Consider the following 25,481-nt stretch of genomic DNA (forward strand, 5'->3'; position numbering starts at 1 on the left):
GTTAGAAAAAGGAGCTTCATTTCCATATCTTGGTCCTAATCTGAACATTGATTAATGCTAGACTCCCTCCAGAGTGATCTAGATCAGACCTGACCATTTCCAGAACTCCAAATGTGTTGACCCTTAGAAAATACAAGGCTAGGTGCAATAATTTGAGGCTGCTGTGTTCTGTTCACGTGTGCTTTGCCTCCCAAATTTTATGAGTGAAATGCTTAGATTCCCCAATTTTGTTGGCACAAACTATTGTAATGGAGAAAGGAGAGTTATATGATCTGAAGAGAAACCAGAGAAAGGAGAACTTTGAATTTCTATCGCATGATAAGTAGTATAGAAACCCTTACCTTAGCTATTAGAAGATCTGTTGTTTAGTCCCTATTGGTATATAAACTTAGTGCTAAAACCTTTTAACTGCTATTCTGAACTCATGCCTTGAAGTTTGTGTTCTAAAATTGGAGCAGAAGGAAATGCCATTAATTTGGGACTGTAAAGAAATGACATCCTGAATTTGTTTTTTATTTATTTATATTTGTATGTGTGCATATATATAAGATATAAATAAGTATATAAATTACACATACAGACGCAGACAGATATATATATATATATATGTATATAATGTAAATAAAGTATATACGTGTGTGTGGTTTGGGTTAGAGTTCTATAGTTAGTTAATTGCAGGTAATGTCAACTCAGGCATTGCATACGTTCAAATTTACTTCAGAAAATGGTTCCAGGAAGTTGTAGTTGGCTATCTTACTGCATTCTTTTATCTCTTTCAAAGAATTCTCCTCTTGTAAAGTAGTTTTAATGCATTGCAAATGGATTTTGAACTATTGCTTTCTTCTTTCGTAGATGCAAAACATGATGGAATTTAATGAAGTTCTGATATATGTCTTGCTTTTTTTGCTTTTTTATTCACATGAAGGAGATAAAGAAGCTGAAACAGCTGATGACTGCCACAGAAAAAATCCGCCGAGAGAAATGGATTGATGAAAAGACCAAGAAGATCAAAGAGATCACTGTTAAAGGTACTCTTGAGCTTTCAGTTATTTGTTCAGGTTCTTGTACCAACAGCAAGCTTTTCAGTGAGAAGACAGTTTGGTTCACAGAACTGACCCCAGGTAAAACTATCGCATAGGCATTATGTCTTTGCTTTGACCTACTAGGATTGTAAGTCCAATTACTTTTCACTGTTTTCTTTCCTTGGTTCAGTTTTGATATCTGAACTGTTCTTTTTTTTTTTTCTTCTTTTAATTGGCTCACTGTTATAAGCTAGATCTGCATTAAAATTGCAAAATTTTCATAACTATAGTTATGGCAGGGAACAATTTACAAGTTTTTTTCTTGTTAATGTAGTCAGACATGTATTACATAATACAATATCTGGTCTATCCTATTAATGCTAAAGATAAAGTTTCATTCCAGTTAAGCTTGACTCTTAGTACCGTCCTAACCATGTCTGTGTACATTTTTTCAGCAGTGACACAAGAGTGGTTTGCTTTTGCCTATGACTTCCTAATTTTTTCCTAAAGCTCTGGGATTTCCTTGTGGTCGCCCATTCAAGTATTAATGAGTTTCAACTCTGCTTAAATATTCAGAATCAGACAAGATTAGCTACATGCTATCACCTAGCTGGGCCTCCTGATGCTACTTCTCCTTTAATCTGTTTTCTCCAGACCACCTTTATGAATCGTTTGTTGATGGCAGTTTTGTGTGCTATTGAGTTGCATACTCCAAAATTTTATGGTACTGCAGTCTTATAAGTTTGAGTGTCTTCAAAGCTGTAGGGCCCTTTATGCAATGTTTTTCCTCAACCTTCATCATGGGAAATGCATTTTCAAGCAGGAAATGGGTGTTTGGTTGCATTGCTCTCCTCTGAAGGTGAGGAGCCCTGCATCAGAGAATAACTGCATAATATTTTTATTTAAAAATACATTTAATTTTCAAGCTATTTGAATAGGTACAATTTTAATATCATACTACATGTGTTAATCAGTTAATCAGTGCAAATAATGTCTGTGTCACACTCAATAACTTGTTTCATGAATGGCTACCATTTGTAGGCAGTTATTATTATCTGCATCTCCTATCTGATCTTTTATTATTCCCTCCCAGAGAATTCTTTAAGTGCATATTCTCTTGTCTCAAGAACATACTTTATAAATTGAATGAAATATACTTCATGAAAGCTCATGCTATAATCATATGATGATTATGCACTATAAGTCAAAGGTATACATTTGTACAACACATTAAATATATTTTAGTGGCTGCATTCGCCTTTTGTCATGTTTGATTATTATAACAACTGAACCTGCAGGAAGCATACAGAGCGGAGATTCTTGTTCTGGCAATATGCTGGTTTCATGCAGGCACTTGTAGTCTGTAATCTCCTATTTGCTTTCTTTCCCATTCAGGCCTGGAGCCTGAAATCCAGAAGCTCATTGCTAAACACAAGCTAGAGATCAAAAAACTGAAAGCACTGCATGAGGCAGAACTACTGCAGTCGGATGAGCGTGCGGCCCAGCGCTACGTACGACAGACGGAAGAGCTGAGAGAGATGCTGGAGCATGAGAAGGAAGAGCAGGGGCAGCGAGAGAGAGAACTGGCAAGGCAGCGGTATGAAGGGAGCAAGTAGGAAGATGTGCAGCAGAAGCATAAGAATGAGAAAGTGGAAAAAGCTATTACAGATGTGCAAAGGGAGAGAAAAATGGGCAAAATTACCCAGAGGGAGGGATAACAGAAGGAGGGAAAACTAGTGTGATAATGTTCAGGGAAGGAAAAATGTGGTGGCCTAGAAGAGTGTGAGGCACACAGTATGTGGCATTCATGCTTGATAACTGGATGAATCCTTGCATTCTGTCGGGTGAGGTAGCAGTGCTGCAAATTTGTGAACAGTTGACATCAGGATTTGGTTGAAAATACTGAGTGTGTGTCATTGGCTTTCTGAGGGCAGAATGGAGAGTTTATATGCCCATGGAGAGGTGGTATAAAGTTGTGTTTGTTTTCTCTGTTTAGAAACAGGATTATAGTGCAGTCCTGACTGCTACTGCTGACATCAGAGGGCTTAAGCAGGTACCTAATATAGTACTGTGGGAGGAAAGTAACAGGCAAACAGTGGAGTTTGGGTACCATTCTCTGAAGTATTTTTTACATGCTGGCTCATGCATTTGTATTTGAGCCTTTACTCCAGTTTACTTCATGCCTTCTGTTGCAGGGCTTTTCCATTTTGCAACTTCCATATCTCCTACAAGAAATTTGGTTTCTCATGTTTGAAGTGTTTGGGGTCTTTTATAATAATTTTGTATTCCTCAGAGGGATTTTTTTCTCCCAGTTGAGGAAATCTTTGGCTTTGTGCTTCCCAGAAACATTGGGTTAAGCCAAGGAATACTGATGACTTGGTAAGACTTTATTTGAAAGCATCCCTCTGAACAGGTATGAGAAGCAGCTGGAACAGGAGGAGCAGGCTCTGCAGCAACAACGGCGCCGGCTCTACAGTGAAGTGGCTGAGGAGAAGGAGAGACTTAACCAGCAGGCCAACAGGTGAGAGAAGGCATGTTACATTCAGAACTGGTGGGTATGCTGAGCAAGTATGTATTAACCATTTGCTTAGGCAAGGCAGTTTTCAGGAAAAGAATCTGCAAGGTCTTGAAATCCCAAAGGTAAAAGTACATATATTGTTCCCATCAACAGCATCTTGTTCTTTGGTACCAGGGCCTGTAGAATCTGCAGATGACCAATTCATGTTGCAGTGCTGTTTTATAGCCTATTTCAGGAACATTTTTTCAATCAAGTTGCACATAGCATTTTTCAGTCTAAAGGCTGCAGTTATTCTAGCGTGTTGGGAACTATACTCCAAGTGGTTAGTGCACAAACTATATTTTATTGGAAACAAATTAAATTGTAATAATATTGTTAACATGATTACTTCCATTGTATAGGAAACATTCCAATTCAACAACTTGAGAGGGTCAGTGGGAGCCATATCAAGACTTTGTGGGACTGTATGCACTGGTGCCTGAGTTTGAACAGTCCTGTTCTATAGCATTAATCTCTGATTCCCAGGCAAAGAGCTGAACTGGAGGATTTGCGAAAGCAATTGGAAGAGAACAGTTCAATTGTTACCAAAACTTTAAAGGAAGAATATGAGAAAGGGAAGGAGGAACAGGAGCGACGTCATCAGGTCTGTGTTATTCTAGGCTTTTTACATCATTTTGCTGTCCTCTTTATTGCCAGCATTTGAGGTGAATCTACGTTGGAGTCACACAGCCGTTTTTGGCCCTGAGCAGCCATAACAATAATATTGAAATATCTCCAAATGTATATGTTCCTATATGAGATCTTGTGAAACTTTGGAAAAAAATAACATTATTTGAGGGATAGGGGCCCTTCTTAAAGGTTTACATCATTGCCTTTGTTACTCATAAATGTGATTTTTTAAAAATTTATGTATATAATTATGTTTTCTGCCTGTTTGCAAGACCCTAGTTTGATCTCTGGTTTGTGTCATTTGTAGATGATGATCTGTGTGATTGTTTTTTCACAGTATCTTGAGGTCTTGTTGGTCATGTGGGGTTGTTCTCTGAAGTGTTACTCACAAATGTGATGTAACCTGTGCTTATTCTCATTGCTTCAACACATGTTAGATGGATAGAGTATAGAAGAGGGATGTGTATAAAACAGGCAAGACAGAGCTAGATCTTTCCCAGTTTTTTTTTTTTTTTTGCTGAGAAACATAATTCACGTATCTGGTATGGGGCACAGAAAATTTGTTTTCATGAACAGTGTTTGAAATTTGAATCCAGATTAATTGGTTTGGGATTTGAACTTTTTTTTTTTTTTTTTTTTTTTTTTGCCCTTTTCTCCTTGGGTGAGGGAATTGCAGATTGATGAGGCTACATATGGACTGGCAAATAATTTGGCATACAGGTAGTCCCTAGTTTAAGAATGAGTTCCGTTCCCAAGATCTGTCCTTAAGTCAAATTTGTATGTAAGTCAGAACAGTATTATTGTATAATACTGTATAAGTAGTATTGTGTAATTAACTCGAACCATTGTGTAATTAACTCAAATCATTGTGTATTTAACTCAAATTTTGCTACAGTGGGCTCCATTCTTAACTATAGGTTGTCCTTAAACCGGACATTCTTAACCCAGGGAGTACCAGTATTACCTCATCAGTTTGGCTATGAGTTCCATGTGACTTTGAAGACTATGGAACTAGGAAGGTGAAGCTGGAGATACAGCTTTAAGGCATTTGAAGTTTTAGTGACAGATACCTCATTTTCCTTTGGTTTATTCTAATTTATTCTTTCTAATCAGAACAAGATTTAAGAAACTTTAAAGGTGGTCTCTGTCTCCATATCAGTGTCAGCTCTGGGGGGAAACCATACCTAACTTAAGAAGCAGGTATCTGTTCCCACGTAGCTACAGATTGAAGCTGTTCTTGGATTCATGACTCTTGCAGATTGAAATACAGAGTGACCCCAATTCACTTTGTGCCCCCTTACTGAGAAGTCTGATAACACTCTTCAGACTTGCAACTTTGATCCATTATGTCCATCAGGTTTTGTGTACTGGAGATTGGAAGGAGGCAGTGGAACTCTAGTCCCCTTTCTTTTCCTTGTACTTTTTTCTTCTTCCTCAAGGCAGAGGTACAGGCCTTGAAGGTGCAACTGGACATAGAGAAGCAGGCCTGGGAGGCCAGTTACCTGAAAAAAGAGGTAATTTTTGTAGCTTCCTTTCTTAAGCCACAGTCTCATCATCCCTCAGTGGCTCAGGGGAACTTTCCTGGTGTTACAAAGTATGTCCATTTATATACATACACACAATGCTAAATGTTGATTTACAAATTGATGTCACACATGCAACGGCTTGTGACGCTGTATCATGGCTGCTTATAGAAAATTTGAGACCAAAGAGCTTTGAAAAGTTGCTATGATTACAGAAGAACTAAAGCAAGTTCAAAACATGTATCAGGGGTCTTAGAATCACAAATTATACTGATCAGAGAAAAATTACACATACAGTCAGGTCCAGAAATATTGGGACATCGACACAATTCTAACATCTTTGGCTCTGTACACCACCACAATGGATTTGGAATGAAACACAATGTGCTTTAACTGCAGACTGTCAGCTTTAATTTGAGGTTACGTACATCCAACTCAGGTGAACGGTGTAGGAATTACAACAGTTTGCATATGTGCCTCCCACTTGTTAAGGGACCAAAAGTAATGGGACAGAATAATAATCATACATCAAACTTTCCCTTTTTAATACTTGGTTGCAAATCCGTTGCAGTCAATCACAGCCTGAAGCCTGGAACGCATAGACATCACCAGACGCTGGGTTTCATCCCTGGTGATGCTCTGCCAGGCCTCTACTGCAACTGTCTTCAGTTCCTGCTTGTTCTTGGGGCATTTTCCCTTCAGTTTTGTCTTCAGCAAGTGAAATGCATGCTCAATGGGATTCAGGCCAGGTGATTGACTTGGCCATTGCATAACATTCCACTTCTGTCCCTTCAAGAACTCTTTGGTTGCTTTTGCAGTATGCTTTGGGTCATTGTCCATCTGTACTGTGAAGCGCCGTCCAATGAGTTCTGCAGCATTTGGCTGAATGTGAGCAGGTAATATTGCCCGAAACACTGCAGAATTCATCCTGCTGCTTTTGTCAGCAGTCACCTCATCAATAAATACAAGAGAACCAGTTCCATTGGCAGCCATACATCCCCACGCCATGACACTACCACCACCATGCTTCACTGATGAGGTGGTATGCTTAGGATCATGAGCAGTTCCTTTCCTTCTTCATACTCTTCTCTTCCCATCACTCTGGTACAAGTTGATCTTGGTCTCATCTGTCCATAGGATGTTCCAGAACTGTGAAGGCTTTTTTAGATGTCGTGTGGCAAACTCTAATCTGGCCTTCCTGTTTTTGAGACTCATCAATGGTTTACATCTTGTGGTGAACCCTCTGTATTCACTCTGGTGAAGTCTTCTTTTGATTGTTGACTTTGACACACATACACCTACCTCCTGGAGAGTGTTCTTGATCTGGCCAACGGTTGTGAAGGGTGTTTTCTTCACCAGGGAAAGGATTCTTCGGTCATCCACCACAGTTGTTTTCCGTTGTCTCCCGGGTCTTTTGGTGTTGCTGAGCTCACCGGTGCGTTCCTTCTTTTTGAGAATGTTCCAAACAGTTGTTTTGGCCACGCCTAATGTTCTTGCTATCTCTCTGATGGGTTTGTTTTGTTTCTTCAGCCTAATGATGGCTTGCTTCACTGATAGTGACAGCTCTTTGGATCTCATCTTGAGAGTTGACAGCAACAGATTCCAAATGCAAATAGCACACTTGAAATGAACTCTGGGCCTTTTATCTGCACATTGTAATTGGGGTACTGAGGGAATATCACACACCTGGCCATGGAACAGCTGAAAAGCCAATTGTCCCATTACTTTTGGTCGCTTAACAAGTGGGAGGCACATATGCAAACTCTTGTAATTCCTACACCGTTCACCTGAGTTGGATGTACGTAACCTCAAATTAAGGCTGACAGTCTGCAGTTAAGGCACATTGTGTTTGTTTCATTCCAAATCCATTGTGGTGGTGTATAGAGCCAAAGATGTTAGAATTGTGTCGATGTCCCAATATTTCTGGACCTGACTGTAAAATACAATAAACTTGAAAAAGGCAGTAATATAATAAGGTCCAGTGAAAATAGTGTTTTTATCTAAGAATACTACATCTATATAATTTCTTTCAGTGGCTGTTTTTGGAAAGGAGAGAACTATAGTGAAGAAAATAGCAAAACCAAAAATTGGGGTGTGGGGTAGAAGAATAAGTGTTGAATGCAAGCTTTAAAACGCCTTGCAGAGATCAGATTTAGAGCAAACAAAAATTCAAAAAGATACACAGAGAAGATATTACTTGTGGAGTCCTTGCGGTTCTCTGAGCTTGGTTGTTTTCTTGCAAACGTTTCATTACCCAGCTAGGTAACATCTTCAGTGCTAGAGTGGAATGGGGTTTGCTCTCTGTTTATATATAGTGGTATGCCCTTCCAGTGCTGCGGTGGGGGGGGGGAGTGTTTTCTTTTTTCTTTTTTTTCCTCTGGTAGTTCCTTGATTAGGGTATTGTTTACTGCTTGATTGTACATCTGGTGATAATCTTGGTGTTAATCTCTGCTTATCTGGGTAATGATTGCTGGTGAGATGTTCTGGTCTTTTGTTTTCCTTTTTATTGTCTCTTTTGTATAGCGTGTAGATGTTGTTTAGCTCTGTGTGCCTGTTGATGGCTGCCTTGTCTAAATACCAAGCTTCCAGGAGTTCCCTTGCATTTTTAGATTTAGCTTGGTCTAAGATGCTGACAGTTTCTCAGTTGAAACTATGGTTAAGTCTGTCCAGGTGTTGTGAGATTAAGGAGTCTTCATCATGTCTTTTGACTGCTAGTTGGTGTTCATGGATGCGCTCTGCTAGCCTTCTGCCTGTCTGTCCTACATAGTGGTTGTTATAGTCCTTACACTGTATGTTGTACACTGTTTTTTCTTCTTGGGCTACTGGGTCTTTTGGTTTGCTTAAGATGTTTTGGAGGGCTTTAGTTAGTTTGTGTGCTACCAATATGCCATGTGGTTGTAATAGTCTGTTGGTAGTTTCTGAGACATTTCTGATGTATGGCAGTGTTATCCTTTTCAGAGCTTGTGTGGGTTGTGTTGTAGGTTGAGTGGTCAGGCACTTTTTGATAAAGTTGCATGGATATCCATTTTGTTGGAAGATGTTGTATAGGTGGTCTGTTTCCTTTTTCTGCTGTTCTGGGTTGCTACAGTGCGTTTGTTCTTGTTTCAATAATCTTCTTACACAGCTCCTCTTGTGGGAGGTAGGGTTATTACTTTGGTAATGGAGTACTTGATTAGTGTGGGTTGTCTTTCAATAGACTTGGGTTTCTAATTTGTTGTTGTTTCCTCTGCTGCTGAGGATATCTAGGAAGAGTAGTATGTTGTTGTTTTCTTCCTCTCTGGTGAATTTTATTCCTTTGAAGATGTTGATAGTTTCATGTGTCTTCTCTAGTTGTTCCTTTTTTATTATAACAAAGGTGTCATCTACATACTAGATCCATACTTTAGGTTTTATGTGTGGAAGTGCTAGAGTTTCTAGGCATTGCATTACAGTCTCTGCTATGAATCCCAACAGTGGTGATCCCATGGGTGTGCCTCTGATTTGTTGGTATATTTGTCCATCAAACTGAAAATAGGTAGTGAGGCAGAGGTTGATGAGGTCCATGATTCTGGGTATTTCAATCTGGGTGTATTTGGTTAGGTCAGGTGTGTTGTGTAGTACTGCTAATATGGATTCTTTTGCTAGTTCTGGGTTTATGGATGTAGAGTGCTGTGACATCAAATGGAATCATAATTTCATCTTCATCTATGTATACATCTTTGATTTTCTGGAGGCACTGTAGTGAGGAGTTGATAGAATTTTCAGTCTTCTCTGTGAGATGTCCAAGCTTTTTTGTGGGAAAGAGCAAACCCCATTCCACTCTAGCACTGAAGATCTTACCAAGCCTGGTAACAAAACGTTTGCAAGAAAACAACCAAGCTCAGAGAACCCCAAGGACTCCACAGTCAACCCTGAGCTACATATATTCTCTTCTAGATGTTACTTGGTTTACAGATCAATTGGAAGGAATAGGAGTTACTGGAAAAATGTATGTGTTCCACTGTACCATGAAAGTTGGCTTAGCAATTCTGAAGAAAAGGTAATAAAATGGTGTCGGAAAAGAAGGAAATTGCTTTTTCTTTTGGGCTGGGGAAAGGAGAAGGAACAAAGATAATATTTTAGATATTAATTTAATACAATGTATTCAAGTTCAATCAACAAGAGACAGGATATATCAAACATAATCCTAAACAAAGAGTTTTATTGAGGCAACCAGATTTGGCTACATCAGCAGGATGTGAATTAATTTAGTTTTTCTTTCAGATTTAAAATCAGAAAAGTATAGCTGCACTGGCACAAACTCATGCTTACACACAATAAAACTAACAACCTATCCCTCCCTTTTCGCTTAAATAAGAAGATTCAAATCAGCATAAATGTAACTTGGTGACTATTTCGATTTTTCCTGCCTTCAAGCAGCATCTGCAGTTTTATAGGAATTAACAGGGAAGAGCGGAAGCATCAAAGTAAGGCAACAGAACGCATCAAAGATGCTGGCAGATATGTGTCTTGCCTGAGTTTCAGTTGCACCTTTGTCAAAGTAGAATGGGGCCTCTCCTTTCAACAGTAGGCTGTTTTTAACAAAATGGCGGTGGGGTGGGGCTTCTCTTGTGTTTCCTTCAGGAGGCCTGGCTGCTAACTCGAGAACGGGAGCTAAGAGAAGAAGTACGGAAAGAAAGGGACAAGGATATTGAGCTGGTCATCCAGAGGCTAGAGGCTGACATGTCCTCTGCCAAGGATGAATGTGAGAGGATCGCAGAGAACAGGTAAGATGTCGGTAGTTGAAAGTCAGAGATTGTGATCAAAGAGCTGAGTACATTTTGAGAATGGATATTCAGAATGGCATTTGGTTGAATTTGTAGTGAAGCATTGTAATGAGGTTACATTTTTCAGAGTACTTAAACCAGGAAGTTGATAGTGGTGTTATGCTTCTCTTTGCACTTGAATCATGGCGTGGATATGCATGAACATCTTGAGCTCTTTGCTATAAGACTGTGAAGAAATTTATTGTAAGCGATGGAGGTATGACAAGGCAAATCTACTGGAAACTTACCTGGATGAAAGAAGGAGGAATGATTTACTGTAGAGAGTAAGGAAGACGACCATGACAGAAATATGCAGAAACCATTACCCAGGCAAAAGGGGCTGAAACATTTTATAGTCCAGATCAACAAGATAACATTAGGAAGCGGCTCAGGCAGTCACCTCCCCGATTCACTGCAGTGTAAGAAGGGAGAGAAGGTACAGAACTATCAGACTTACAGGATTCTGTTAATAAAAATAGTTTTAGGCTTTCTGTGGAGTTGCTTTCCTGTTCTGGTCTATCTAGTGGAGCTGACATTTTCAGGATTTAAAAAGATGCAAATTACGTTGTGACTGCAGCCTTAAGCCTCTTATCTCCATACCTCATTTTTCATGCCATGGTAAGTCCTATAAGAGAAAGTTGCCTGAACTCCTGCTGCAGCCCAGATCTGATCCCAGTAGCAGCACAGTTTGCCAATGTGCCATTGTATTCTTCACAGTTGATACATTCAGAAAATGGTGTTAAAAACCATGTTGTGCATAAAAAGAACTTGGACTCTATTTCTCTATTGCTATTTAAAGCAATTAATCTGATAGTCTTCCTTTTTCTATTCAGAATAAAGAGAATGCGGGACAAATATGAAATAGAGCTGCAGGAATTGGAGCAGTCGGAACGTAAGCTTCAAGAGCGCTACAATGAGCTGAAGGGGCGTTTCCTGGAAGCAGAAAGTGAGACCGTTCGTCTCCACGGTCTCCTACGGCAAAAGGAACAGGAAGTTGAAGACATCCGAAAGGTGAATTGATCACAGGAAAGAGGACTTCTAAATGTGTATTTTTGTTCTGATGAGTTCCTTCTCTCCCAGTATTCCTAACTATAAACCTGGGTGCAGTGTATTAGTTCCTGCTATAGACAAAGCTTCAGAACCTATGAATCCCCTGGTATATCTTTCTGGATAAAGGATATTTATTTCAGGATTGGTCCATACCTAAAGACAAAAAAAAACAACAATGCTAGAACTGAAAGAAGACAGCATGTGTGCTGCTTTCTTTAAACCTAAACTTTCTCACAATGATGCATCAGCCTCTTGTGCTTACTGTAATAGGTGAAGGACCAGTTAGCCCAGGAGCGCAGCAGCCTCTCCGAGGTTATTCGGCAAGAGTTTGCAGACCGACTGGTGAGCACAGAAGAAGACAACAAACGTCTCAAGACAGAAATGGCTGAACTTCGTGCCCGCCAGCGCTTGGAACTGGACAGAGTGACACGAGACAAAGAGGAAGAGCTGGAAGAAGTGCATAAAAGGTAATAATAGTTTTTATCTTCTCCGTAGGAGTTTAATTCTGACCCAAGATGCTCCTGGAGTCAAGCACTGGTCTATCCCACCTGAATTGGTTTCCCATCCTTCCCAAGCCAGATGCATAAAGTGTAAATTGTGCCCTTGGGCATTTGGCAAGCTATGCTAAGATGGCCATGGGTATTTGGCAAGCTTTGCCAAGATACAGATTTAACAGATGAGCCTATTTTGAAATTACAGAGGAGTCATGTCTCCATCAGATTGGTGTGATATACCAAACCTATATGTAATATATAATAGAAAGAAGGATCAAGCTTCTGTGCTGATTCTGATACTGCACCAAGAAAAGATAAAATTGTGGCCTGTATATATTTATACAACTTAAAGATTCTATATTACATATTCTGTTAATCATAGGGAGAAGTGTTCAGAGATTTAAACAGCATTACATTCTCTGAGCACTTGTAATCTAAAAGAAGGCCCAAGAACAGAGAAGATGCAAGGCTGAAAGCCCATAAAAAACTTGAGCTATGTTTGTGTGTAAAACAGAGAGAGATAAAGCATCATGCAGCTTCCCAATCAATTTAAAATCAAATGGGTCTGTTTTCCTTGCCTGTTGAACCTTCAATCAATGTGAAGGGCAAAGCTAACTGTTTAATTTCTATTTTAAACACTTCTTGGGGTTTTGCCTCTCATATGTGAATGCACCCTACTAAATTTATATAGGAGTGATCCATTCATAGACTTAAGAGGAGTATGAAAACTATAGGCCATGAATGGAGACCCTCTGGCCTGCAAGATCTGAGGTGAGGCCATTTCTTCTGAAAGCCTCTTGTTATGTATCCCAGCTGGAACACCTGCAAGTGCAGTTCTGTTTAAGCCTCCTTGTACTTCCCCAAAGAAGAAAGACACAAAGCAGCCCTAACTGAGGAGAGCTGAGTTGCAAGAGTCCTATCTGGAGTGTCTCCAGTCCTGATTTTGACCAAAGATCCCAATCTTTATGCTATTCTGAGGAACAAGTCCAGCCAAGAAAAAATCTGCTCAAGGTTTTTGTCTTGTTCTTGTAAGCCACATATAGTGCTTGTATAAGCAGAAAGGTGGGGTATACTTCTAACGATTATGTTAATGAAGAAGTTGTTGCACAGTTACCTAAAGTGTCATCTCATTTGACCTTCCATGTAGAGTGAAGACAGCAATCGTGAAAAAAGAGGAGGCCGTGAACAGCTTTCGAAAGCAGTATGAGGTGAGGTTTTGTAGGGGCTGCCAGTTCTTGTGAAGAATAATGATGGTTTTAAGGCATGAGTTCCAAGAAAACAAATGGAGAATGTAGCATAAGGAAAGATGGTCTTTCATTTAATATGAGAAGAAGCAAGCTGGTGAATCTGGCTCATTACAGAAGGGCAGAAATTGGATGGATTGTTGTTGGTTTTTTTTTTGCTTTCACTGTTTTGTTTTGATGGCCATGTAGGGTTCTTTTTTTCCACACACACGCATACACCCTTTTCCTTCCATTGCTCTGAATTGGGAAGGAAATCAACTACATTAGTTGCACCAAAAGTCAGTGTTGGATAAATATTAACAGTGTACCATTTTCCAGTTCTCAAGAGGATAAAGGCTGCCTGGCTCCCTGTGTAATCTGTAGTACCCTGGATGCTGTTCCTTTCTCTGCAGGGTGAAAGGGACAGCCCTCTTATTTCTCACTAGAGGAGAGTGTCCTTGTTGCTCCTTTCACCCATTCTGTCAGGCAGGGCCACTTTTTTTTCTTTTTCTGAGCACCTCAGACAGTTTCTAATCCTCCTTGCTTGGGACTGCCAGTTGCCTCAGGAACTCCTCTCAACTTTCTATTTTTCTGTCTATGACACTTCTGAAAGCCATGATTATTATCACTGATTTGTCTGAGGGATGGGATTGTCAGCTTCAGGGCTTTACTCCCTATGTGGCTAGGTTCATAGGAGGCCAGTTGCTCACCCAAGGGCCTCCCCTCTCCATATCCCACAGCAGAGACAACAGATGTCATCCATCCTGATTCCTTTGGGGCATCTGAACTGCCCTTCGCAATGAATTGTGGGACAGAGCCATCAGATGATAGATGGCTAATTCCATCAGTAACTGATGAGTGGGTCCTTCCTCCATCCCAAATTGTATGAATGAATGAAGGAAGGAGGTATTTCTGGTGGAAATCTCTCATTTTGACTCTTGTGCTCCTTTTGCCCCTTTAGGCCTTGAGAGATGCTCTCCACTGCCCACAGAAAGCTGTAGTAATGGTGGTTGCTACCTTTGAGCAGAAGTATTAGGATTACTTATTTTTTTTTACTATTAGGTAGTAATAATTTTTTTTTAATTTTGGAGATTCAATCTGTTCAGCACCACAACAGATGCTTCATATTCAAAAGTTCCAACTTCCAAAAATAAATGATTGAAATACACAATTTGATTTCATTAGAGTTTGGGGAAAATCATACTCCATTATTTTTAAAAATTACTCTTTTTTGGTCTCTTCTCATCTGCAATGTTTTGACAATAAATCCATTGTCAAAAATGAAAAACTATTGAACTTGGAAATTCATGGAATGCAGAATTCCTTATATGATTCAAGAACCAGTTGTGTTCTCAACAAACAACCAATCCCTTTGGTCTATCAACAGTTAACTGACCATTATTTTATATTTGGCTGATAATTTGTTTATTTTTGAAATGATGTGTTTTTGTACACTATGCTTGTACAAAACACAGATCAAAATAAGAAAATAACATTCACAAATAGTTCATTATTATAGTTTTGTGACTTGCTTTATACCTGTTCTTCCTTTGTGCAACATATAATATACAGTCAGGTCCAGAAATATTGGGACATTGACACAATACTAACATCTTTGGCTCTATACACCACCACAATGGATTTGGGATGAAACAAACACAATGTGTGTTAACTGCAGACTGTCAGCTTTAATTTGAGGGTATGTACATCCAACTCAGGTGAACGGTGTAGGAATTACAACAGTTTGCATATGTGCCTCCCACTTGTTAAGGGACCAAAAGTAATGGGACAGAATAATAATCATACATCAAACTTTCCCTTTTTAATACTTGGTTGCAAATCCATTGCAGTCAATCACAGCCTGAAGTCTGGAACGCATAGACATCACCAGACGCTGGGTTTCATCCCTGGTGATGCTCTGCCAGGCCTCTACTGCAACTGTCTTCAGTTCCTGCTTGTTCTTGGGGCATTTTCCCTTCAGTTTTGTCTTCAGCAAGTGAAATGCATGCTCAATGGGATTCAGGTCAGGTGATTGACTTGGCCATTGCATAACATTCCACTTCTGTCCCTTCAAGAACTCTTTGGTTGCTTTTGCAGTATGCTTTGGGTCATTGTCCATCTGTACTGTGAAGCGCCGTCCAATGAGTTCTGCAGCATTTGGCTGAATGTAAGCAGATAGTATTGCCCGAAACACTGCAGAATTCATCCTGCTACTTTTGTCAGCAGTCACATGATCAATAAATACAAGAGAACCAGTTCCATTGGCAGCCATACATCCCCACGCCATGACACTACCACCACCATGCTTCACTGATGAGGTGGTATGCTTAGGATCATGAGCAGTTCCTTTCCTTCTCCATACTCTTCTCTTCCCATCACTCTGGTACAAGTTGATCTTGGTCTCATCTGTCCATAGGATGTTGTTCCAGAACTGTGAAGGCTTTTTTAGATGTCGTGTGGCAAACTCTAATCTGGCCTTCCTGTTTTTGAGGCTCACCAATGGTTTACATCTTGTGGTGAACCCTCTGTATTCACTCTGGTGAAGTCTTCTTTTGATTGTTGACTTTGACACACATACACCTACCTCCTGGAGAGTGTTCTTGATCTGGCCAACTGTTGTGAAGGGTGTTTTCTTCACCAGGGAAAGGATTCTTCGGTCATCCACCACAGTTGTTTTCCGTTGTCTCCCGGGTCTTTTGGTGTTGCTGAGCTCACCGGTGCGTTCCTTCTTTTTGAGAATGTTCCAAACAGTTGTTTTGGCCACGCCTAATGTTCTTGCTATCTCTCTGATGGGTTTGTTTTGTTTCTTCAGCCTAATGATGGCTTGCTTCACTGATAGTGACAGCTCTTTGGATCTCATCTTGAGAGTTGACAGCAACAGATTCCACATGCAAATAGCACACTTGAAATGAACTCTGGGCCTTTTATCTGCACATTGTAATTGGGGTACTGAGGGGATATCACACACCTGGCCATGGAACAGCTGAGAAGCCAATTGTCCCATTACTTTTGGTCCCTTACCAAGTGGGAGGCACATATGCAAACTGTTGTAATTCCTACACCGTTCACCTGAGTTGGATGTACATACCCTCAAATTAAAGCTGACAGTCTGCAGTTAAGGCACATTGTGTTTGTTTCATTCCAAATCCATTGTGGTGGTGTATAGAGCCAAAGATGTTAGAATTGTGTCGATGTCCCAATATTTCTGGACCTGACTGTACATACCTCAAATCTTCAAATATTTCAGTGCTTCTATTTAAAATTCCAATTTTTAATTTTTTCTTTAAATTTCCAAGTATTTCCTAATTGATTTTTCCCCATTACATGAAAAAATCTTAGAAATAAGTTTTTTATCTTGCTTAAGTTTCTCAGCAAAGAGAACAATTTTCATCAGTGTTTTCATATTCCTGGTTTTGAATGTTTAGGTTCAGTCAGATTATAATTATATATTGCCAATGCAAATACTGAAAAACTTTTTCTGTTACACTCTCAAGAGACTTGATTTAGTTATTTTCTATTGCTATCTGTTATTTTGCTGTATCTTACAAGATTCCAGATTAGCCTGGCCACGAAAGAGTTTAATCCTACCAAATGTAGTTTGGAATCATTGGAATCAGGGAGGACAAATTATGTCTTCTGTATTTGTTAGGGGTTATAATCTCAGCAGAATACATAGCCTCAATCAGTCCATCTTGTCACTAGTAATTATCAGAAGTGTCAGTTTTGGGAGGGACACATAGAAGGTTTTGGTTGCTAGCACCTTTTTGTCTGAGGTGTAGCGCTATTTAGATATAATACAGCTCTCAGTCAGACTTGTCACTCTTTAAGTGAGCTCTCTTCTCATTGCAGGCAGCCATGAAGAGGGCAGAGCATCTGGAATCCCTCTTGGAGCAGCAGCGTAAGCAATTGCTAGCAGCCAAGTAGCAACTGAACTAACCCCAAACCAGTGGCCCTGCAAGCGTAGAGCCAAACGATTGTGCGTAATAGCAAAAGAAAATTGCTTGCTGCAGTGCCGAAAATATGGAGTCAAAATGAACACTAATCTATTTGTGGATGGGGGTAGGCTTAAGGTCATCTTTCTTTTTCTCTGATGGTTATTTTTTTAACTTGTTCTGAGAACTGCTATCTTGAAGAAAATATCTGGAAAAGATGGTATTCAATTTCTTGCCATTGTATTTTAACAGTAAAATATAACTGATTTGTAAGATGACTGTCTAGAAATGTGTTTTTCTCCCTCTTTGGTCAGAATATAACAACTTTTTTGAATACTTAATACTCAAATAGTACTCAGCTTTTCAGATGCTACTAAGTTAAAACCTTGCCGGGCTTGCTGTCTGCAGATTGTTCTTTAATTTTTAGAACAGTGATACCTGATAAATCCCAGTCCACCAACAGATCACAACATTCATAGTTATTAAGGAAGTGTGTTCCCTTTGCACCACACAAAAGGAAGATATATCCCATGCAAATTAAGAATTTATTGGAATCAGATAAATCACATTATTTTGGATTTCCCCATTCAAAAATAATCACCTTGAGCTATTGCGACATATAATTCATATTAGGGACATGGATAGGAAGTTAGTCACAATTTTGCAGAGTCATTTAGATGGACTAATTATTTATTATTAATGAAATCTGCCTAATTTTGAAGAATAATGTCAGATTCTGCCTGGTTTTACCTATAATACAGGAAACTAATGGCTTCTTGAAATGCGTTTTTCGCAAACAATAATAGTTACATGAAATTAACTAGTTTTTACACACCATGGGAACAGTAGGGATGTCAAAAGTATGTGTTGAAGGAAATACTTTTTTTCTTTTTTTATAGTTTTATTAAAAGTTTTAACAGCAATAAAAACTAATACAAACTAAAATAGAACAGAAAAGGAAAGAGAAATAACAGAAAAAGCTAAAAGTGCAGTAAGAAAAAAAGTAGGAAAAAAAATAAGAAAAGATATAAAGATACAAAGAAGTGGCTTCTGATATTCTTCACAGCAGTTATAAGTACAGTTATATTAACTTCTGTCTCTGTTACATCATGACTCTTCTTTTTATAATCTAGCCTGTCTAATCATCAAAACCATAAATCATAAGATCATTTTTTTTCATTTTTATGCAAAAAGTTCATAAGGGGTTTCCAGTCACCAATAAATGTAGATATTGTCCCTTCTCTAGTCAAAGTCAGTTTGTCCATCTCACAAGTTCTGTTAATTTCACTAACCATTCTTCCATGTTGAGTAATGCCGAATCTTTCCATCTTTGTGCATATAGTATTCTCGCCACAGTGATCATATATTGAAATTATCTTCCATGGCTTTTTTCTAACTATCCATTAATCCTAAGAGAAAAAGTCCTGGCTTCAATTGAATAATAATCTTTAAAATCCTCTGTATCAATGTATGTATTTGAATACAAATTTTTTTAGCTTTTTTACATGTCCAGCGAATGATAAATTCAAGTTGTTCACATTTCCAACATACATTTGAAATGCCTTTATACATTCTAGATAATTTCTCTGGTGTCATGTACCAACAATACATTTTATAAAGTGTTGGAGGAAATACTTGTGATAATTCGTCTTCCTTTTTATGAGGAACTACTTATGCTTAAAAATTGGTGAACCCTTTTGAATTTTCAATATTTCTGCATAAATATGACCTAAAATGTGATCTATTCACACAAGTCTTAAAACTAGATAAAAAGAACTCAATTAAACAAATGAGTTAAAAACATTATACTTGTCATTTATTTATTGAGGAAATGATCCAAAGCTACATACAGTGGGGCAAAAAAGTATTTAGTCAGCCACCAATTGTGCAAATTCTCCCACTTAAAAAGATGAGAGAGGCCTGTAATTTTCATCATAGGTATACCTCAACTATGAGAGACAAAATGGGGGGGAAAATCCAGAAAATCACATTGTCTGATTTTTAAAGAATTTATTTGCAAATCATGGTGGAAAATAAGTATTTGGTCAATATCAAAAGTTCATCTCAATACTTTGTTATATATCCTTTGTTGGCAATGACAGAGGTCAAACGTTTTCTGAAAGTCTTCACAAGGTTTTCACACACTGTTGCTGGTATTTTGGCCCATTCCTCCATGCAGATCTCCTCTAGAGCAGTGATGTTTTGGGGCTGTCGCTGGGCAACACGGACTTTCAACTCCCTCCAAAGGTTTTCCATGGGGTTGAGATCTGGAGACTGGCTAGGCCACTCCAGGACCTTGAAATGCTTCTTACAAAGCCACTCCTTCGTTGCCCGGGCGGTGTGTTTGGGATCATTGTCATGCTGAAAGACCCAGCCACGTTTCATCTTCAATGCCCTTGCTGATGGAAGGAGGTGTTCACTCAAAATCTCACGATACATGGCCCCATTCATTCTTTCCTTTACATGGATCAGTCGTCCTGGTCCCTTTGCAGAAAAACAGCCCCAAAGCATGATGTTTCCACCCCCATGCTTCACAGTAGGTATGGTGTTCTTTGGATGCAACTCAGCATTCTCTCTCCTCCAAATACGACGAGTTGAGTTTAGACCAAAACGTTCTACTTTGGTTTCATCTGACCATATGACATTCTCCCAATCCTCTTCTGGATCATCCAAATGCTCTCTAGCAAACTTCAGACGGGCCCGGACATGTACTGGCTTAAGCAGGGGGACACGTCTGGCACTGCAGGATTTGAGTCCCTGGCGGCGTAGTGTGTTACTGATGGTAGCCTTTATTACTTTGGTCCCAGCTCTCTGCAGGTCATTCACTAGGTCCCCCCGTGTGGTTCTGGGATTTTTGCTAACCGTTCTTGTGATCATTTTGACCCCACGGGGTGAGATCTTGCGTGGAGGCCCAGATTGAGGGAGATTATCAGTGGTCTTGTATGTCTTCCATTTTCTAATTATTGCTCCCACAGTTGATTTCTTCACACCAAGCTGCTTGCCTATTGCAGATTCAGTCTTCCCAGCCTGGTGCAGGTCTACAATTTTGTTTCTGGTGTCCTTCAACAGCTCTTTGGTCTTGGCCATAGTGGAGTTTGGAGTGTGACTGTTTGAGGTTGTGGACAAGTGTCTTTTATACTGATAACAAGGTCAAACAGGTGCCATTACTACAGGTAACGAGTGGAGGTCAGAGGAGCCTCTTAAAGAAGTAGTTACAGGTCTGTGAGAGCCAGACATCTTGCTTGTTTGTAGGTGACCAAATACTTATTTTCCACCATGATTTGCAAATAAATTCTTTAAAAATCAGACAATGTGATTTTCTGGATTTTTTTTCTCATTTTGTCTCTCATAGTTGAGGTATACCTATGATGAAAATTACAGGCCTCTCTCATCTTTTTAAGTGGGGGAACTTGCACAATTGGTGGCTGACTAAATACTTTTTTGCCCCACTGTATTTATGACAGAAGTATGTGGACCTCCAAGATTATCAGTTCATTTGAAGGGGAAATTAGAGTCGGGGGTTTCAATCAATGAGATGATAATCAGATGTGAGTGTGGGAGGTCCTGCCTTTCTTAAAGAACAGAATTCTGGGTATTCACTATCAAAGTCTGACCTTCACAAACAGGTAAGTGGAAGTGTGTCATGGTTCAAAGAAAGATGATTTTTGAGGACTTCCAAAAAACAGTTGTTGATGCTCACCAGGCTGGAAAAGATTACCAAACGATTTCCAAAGAGTTTGGACTCCACCGATCCACTGTCAGACAGATTGTGTACAAATGGAGGGAATTCAACACCATTGTTACTCTCCCCAAGAGTGGTGAACCAACCAAGATCACACCAAGAGCAAGCATGTAATACTCTGGGAGGTTTCAAAGAAGCCCAGGGTAACATCCAAAACATCCAAGAAACTAAAGTCCTCTCTTGCACTGCCAAATGTCAGTGTTCATAAGACCAGCATTAGGAGAACACTGAGCAAAAAGGTGTGCATGGCAGGGTTGTGAGGAGAAAACCACTCCTCTCCCAAAAGAACACTGCTGCCTGTCTACAGTTTGTGAAAGACCACATGGATAAGTCAGAAGGCTATTGGAACAATGTTCTGTAGACAGATGAGACCAAAATGGAACTTGGGCTTGAATTAAAAGCATGTTTGACGAAAGGCAAACTGCATTCCAGCATAAGAACCTTATCCCATCTGTGAAACATGTCAGTATCATGCTTTGCTGCCTCTGGACCAGGATGGCTTGCCATTGTTGATGGAACTATGAATTCTGAATTGTACCAGCAAATTCTACAAGATGTCATATACCTATCTGAACTGAAGCTCAAGAGAACTGGATCATGCAGGAAGACAGTGACCTAAAACACCCAAGTTATATAACCAAAGAATGGTTAAAGCAGAAAAAAGTTAATGTTTTGGAATGGCCAAGTCAAAGTGCTGACCTTAATACTATAGCAATGTTGTGGAAGGACCTGAAGTGAGCAGTTCATGTGAGGAAGCCCACCAACATCCCTGAGTTAAAGCTGTTCTGTAAGGAGGAATGGGCTAAAATTCCTCCAAGCTGATGTGCAGGACTGATCAATAGTTAACGGAAATGTTTAGTTACAGTTATTGCTGCCCGAGGGGGGCGCACCAGTTACTGAAAGCAAAGGTTCATATACTTATGCCACACACAAATATGTAGCTTTGGATCATTTTCCTCAACAAATAAAAGAAGTATAATGTGTTTGACTCATTTGTCTAACTGGGTTCTCTTCATCTAGTTTTAGGGCTTGTGTGGAGAACAGATCACATTTTAGCTCATACTTATGCAGAAATACTGAAAATTCAAGAGTTCACAAACTTTTGAGCGCCACTATATATTGATGTTTAAGATATCCCTAGTCTCTGGGATATGGTTTCTTTGCTTTCTGTTTCCCTGTATACTATATGTGTCTTCTTTGGATACAAAATCAGTTTATTTACATGATGGTTTAAAACCATAAGAGAGACCCAGTTTTTGACACCCGTCCAAGCAGTTATGGACACTCTGATTTGGCATCATGAAAATAATTTAAATGGAATAGAAATACAATAACATATGAGTGTTATAATATAGGGCATTCCAACAATGCTATGTTCTCCATAATTTGTACACTTCTATGTAAAGGGAGGGGGGAGTTTAATGAATATTCTACTTCATGTTTTGAGCAGTTCACAAAAATATGTGACTTTTTTGTTTTGCTAGGCGCTATGAGATGCTAGAGAATATTCTGCATCAAAGCACTAACTGAATGTCCTGCTTAGCAACTCTTCTCTCTTCTGAGATTCCAGAAGGAGAAAACACAAGACTACAAGCTGCCTCTTAAACAGAATTAAATTAAATAGCTGAGATTTGCAAGACGTAAATTCCATTTCTATTTTTGGCTAACCAAATGGTGAATAAGATCTGAGGCAGGAAAAAAAAATGGCTCTGAATAAAGGCTCATGAAGAAAAGACACAAGGTTTTATAAGTTCCTTCACCTCGCTCATCCTTTGGGATGATTCCTGATTCCTAGCTAGTGAATATTTTATTCCTAAATTCTCCAAGCGCTTAAGTTTCATTAATTCAATAATGTATTATTTCAGATCAGTTTTAACTTAAAAGTCACTAAGAAATTCCAGAGAAGTATTAACCATAGTGATTCACCTGAGGAGGAGGAGGAGAGTGCATGCGGTGGTTTACAGGGGCTGATTGGCTTTGCCAGCCGTCTTGTACCCAAGCCTCTCACAAAAGGAAGTTCAGAGGAACTTAGTTCATCTTGAATAGAGGCCACATACAGGTCTCTTACCTCAGTTTTGTTGGAAAACACAGAACCTTCCTAAATGCACACAGAAAGGAAAATAATGGGGATATCCCCATTAAGTTCCACTTCTAAGACCTGTTAATGCAACCTACTCTTCATCTTCTGCATTATAATGCTTTAATTTGAACTGATGCTTTAATTTGGATTCTACCCTAAGCAAGGGATTGGATCTGATTGTCTTAACAGCCCCTTCCAACTATGATTCTGTGATTTCTTCCTTTTCTCCCTCAGTCCAGCCAAAGCAGGAGTGAGGATAGACACATAAGGTCCTGGAGGAATAGAAAGATGTAGGGAAGGGAACTCCAGTAACAGTAGAACCCACCTGGACTTCCCCAAACAACCCATAATTGTACCTTCATTTCTAAACAAAGCAGAAAAAAAGTCCTCAAAGAGGAGAACTATAACCCGCCTCTTACATCCTGACAGTGGTCAATTCTAAAAGCAAAAAGGATGGACCATCTGATGAAGTTCTCCATCTGCAACCTCAGAAACTCTCTGAGGCAGAGCTCTACCAAAACGACTGGCAAGGCAGCACAAAGCTGCTCAAACTGGATCAGGCAGACACTGCAGCAGCTTCCGTTTCTACGCCCAGAAGAAGTTTCTGAGGTATTCTCAGGACAGCATTGGTTCCTTTTTCCATACTGGTTTCTAATTTGGTCTTCAAAAAAGCACAGACTGCTTCAGCTCTAGATAACAAGGTCAAATCACTCCCAAATAACATGGCTGTGTTATATAAACAATTATTTGGAGTTTATCTTGCGCAGTATCCCAGTACCTATAACTGTGATTAAGCTTGAATTGGGATTCACATTATGGTCAGGTTGGGCCACTATAATCCTAGATCAAGTGTGTAATCCTAGATGAATTCACATCAAAATGTTATTTATCCTCCAGAGATCTGGTGAACTCTAATTTTCTGGCACCATCTGTATTTAAATGCATGATTCAAAGCTACAATTCTTCATAGAATATTGGTTGTTTTTAGTAATTTTGAGGGTAGCAAATTTCCATGGCAACGAACAGAATTCACATGACTTTGGAGGGCTAAAAAGAAGAGGCTGCTCCAGGAGCAATGTTGTCAGTATTTTTAGTACATTCCAAAATATATGCTATTTCTCTAGCTGGAACAAATGCCCCTTAGCTAGAATGCAAGTGGAATATTTCCTGGAGCCTCAGGAATTGCTGAAAGGTAGCAAAATACGATGTGTGCCTTGCCCCTGCCTTCTTTCCCCCCGCTTCCCATGGGGTTATTTTTTATTCATCATCATGAATGGTCTTCTAATATATGGGCTTATGTTGCCATCATGTGGTCACCGCGTTCTGGAAAACTTTCATAAGAGGCTTTTAGCCACAAAGTGATGAGCTCAGTACACGAGTGAACATTTACAAAGACTCATTGCTACATTAAACATCTTCTGAAGAGGTCCAATGTATGATTTTGTCAACAACCCAACCAATATTTCTTCTGCGCTTGTGGAATCTTTCTAAGCCTGCTGTAGCATAGGGGGCAGTAGGTGATGCTGTTGTGGCTACTGCAGAAGCTGGATTATTTCTTTGACTGTGCTACTCATTTGGCTTCATGTGCTCATGGCAGTTCTTGTATTTAATCAGTCCTCTCTTCTGTGCAATTGTATATTTTACCTTGCCAGGAGCCTCTATCTGAACTGATAACTTCAGCTGCCTCAGTTCCAGGGACGTAGGCCACCATGAGATAACCTGCTTGAGTTCTCTTCTGAATGGGAAAGTTAAAGTGCTTTCTCCTAACAAATTATCATGAAATGTGGTATGCTAACCTTCCCTATTCTGGTCTACAGATGTTTGCTTTAACTCCATAATCCTCAGCTGAAAGGCAATTATAGGATACAATTGCAGGGTACCAGTTTGAGAAAACTGTAATGTATCCTTTGGTTGCAAGCGCTGTCTGCTTGGCTCTGCAATGTTAGATCCTTCCCAGAAGTGAGTATCTCCCACTGGGAAGTGAACTTGGTGAATCTTGCGTGATCACTGTTTTAATAAGGTGCTGTGCTGAAAGAGACTAAAAACCAGTCTTTACTTTCAGTGAAAGACATGACAATGAGTCTTCCCCAACCTGGTGTCCTTCAAATATATTGGAATTATAGCTTCCAGAACTAAAACAGGACTACAATAGCTACAGGTAGTCCTTGTTTACCAACTGCCTTGTTTAATGACCGTTCAAAGTTACAACAGTGTTTAAAAAAAAAAAGCTTTGCAACGAATCCTCACATTTGTAACCATCACAGCGTCCCACGTAATCACCATTCAGGCACTTCGCAACTGGCTCATAACAAGCAGAGTTAATAGAGAAGGCGGAAGTAAAATTGTAAGTCGCAGTCATGTGATGTTTCCCTTAGTGACTGCTGCACTTAGCAACAAAGTTGCCGGTCCCAACTGTGGTTGCTAAGCGAGGATTACCTGTACTA

The 25,481-nt window shown here is 39.5% G+C and overlaps 1 protein-coding gene across 2 annotated transcripts in view; it reads left to right on the forward strand.

Annotated features, from left to right (window-relative positions):
* The window catches only part of CEP131 (centrosomal protein 131), a 41,627-nt gene extending 22,730 nt beyond the window's left edge, over positions 1 to 18,897 (forward strand). The window contains exons 18-27 of one of the 2 annotated variants that reach the window (XM_025166060.2): positions 926 to 1,028; positions 2,418 to 2,619; positions 3,436 to 3,543; positions 4,066 to 4,183; positions 5,649 to 5,723; positions 10,335 to 10,477; positions 11,350 to 11,527; positions 11,837 to 12,033; positions 13,208 to 13,268; positions 17,133 to 18,897. In XM_025166060.2, the coding sequence (XP_025021828.1) occupies positions 926 to 1,028; positions 2,418 to 2,619; positions 3,436 to 3,543; positions 4,066 to 4,183; positions 5,649 to 5,723; positions 10,335 to 10,477; positions 11,350 to 11,527; positions 11,837 to 12,033; positions 13,208 to 13,268; positions 17,133 to 17,207 (1,260 nt within the window). In that variant the 3' untranslated portion in view covers positions 17,208 to 18,897. The remainder of the gene's footprint in view (positions 1 to 925; positions 1,029 to 2,417; positions 2,620 to 3,435; positions 3,544 to 4,065; positions 4,184 to 5,648; positions 5,724 to 10,334; positions 10,478 to 11,349; positions 11,528 to 11,836; positions 12,034 to 13,207; positions 13,269 to 17,132) is intronic. The other variant, XM_007419860.4, reaches the window with a different exon arrangement.
* The last annotated feature ends 6,584 nt before the right edge of the window (positions 18,898 to 25,481 follow it).

This window comes from Python bivittatus, unplaced genomic scaffold (genome assembly GCF_059951505.1).
Source record: "Python bivittatus isolate LINGU-HERP-01145 unplaced genomic scaffold, Pbiv_v1 ctg000220_np1212, whole genome shotgun sequence".
Lineage (NCBI taxonomy): Eukaryota > Metazoa > Chordata > Lepidosauria > Squamata > Pythonidae > Python > Python bivittatus.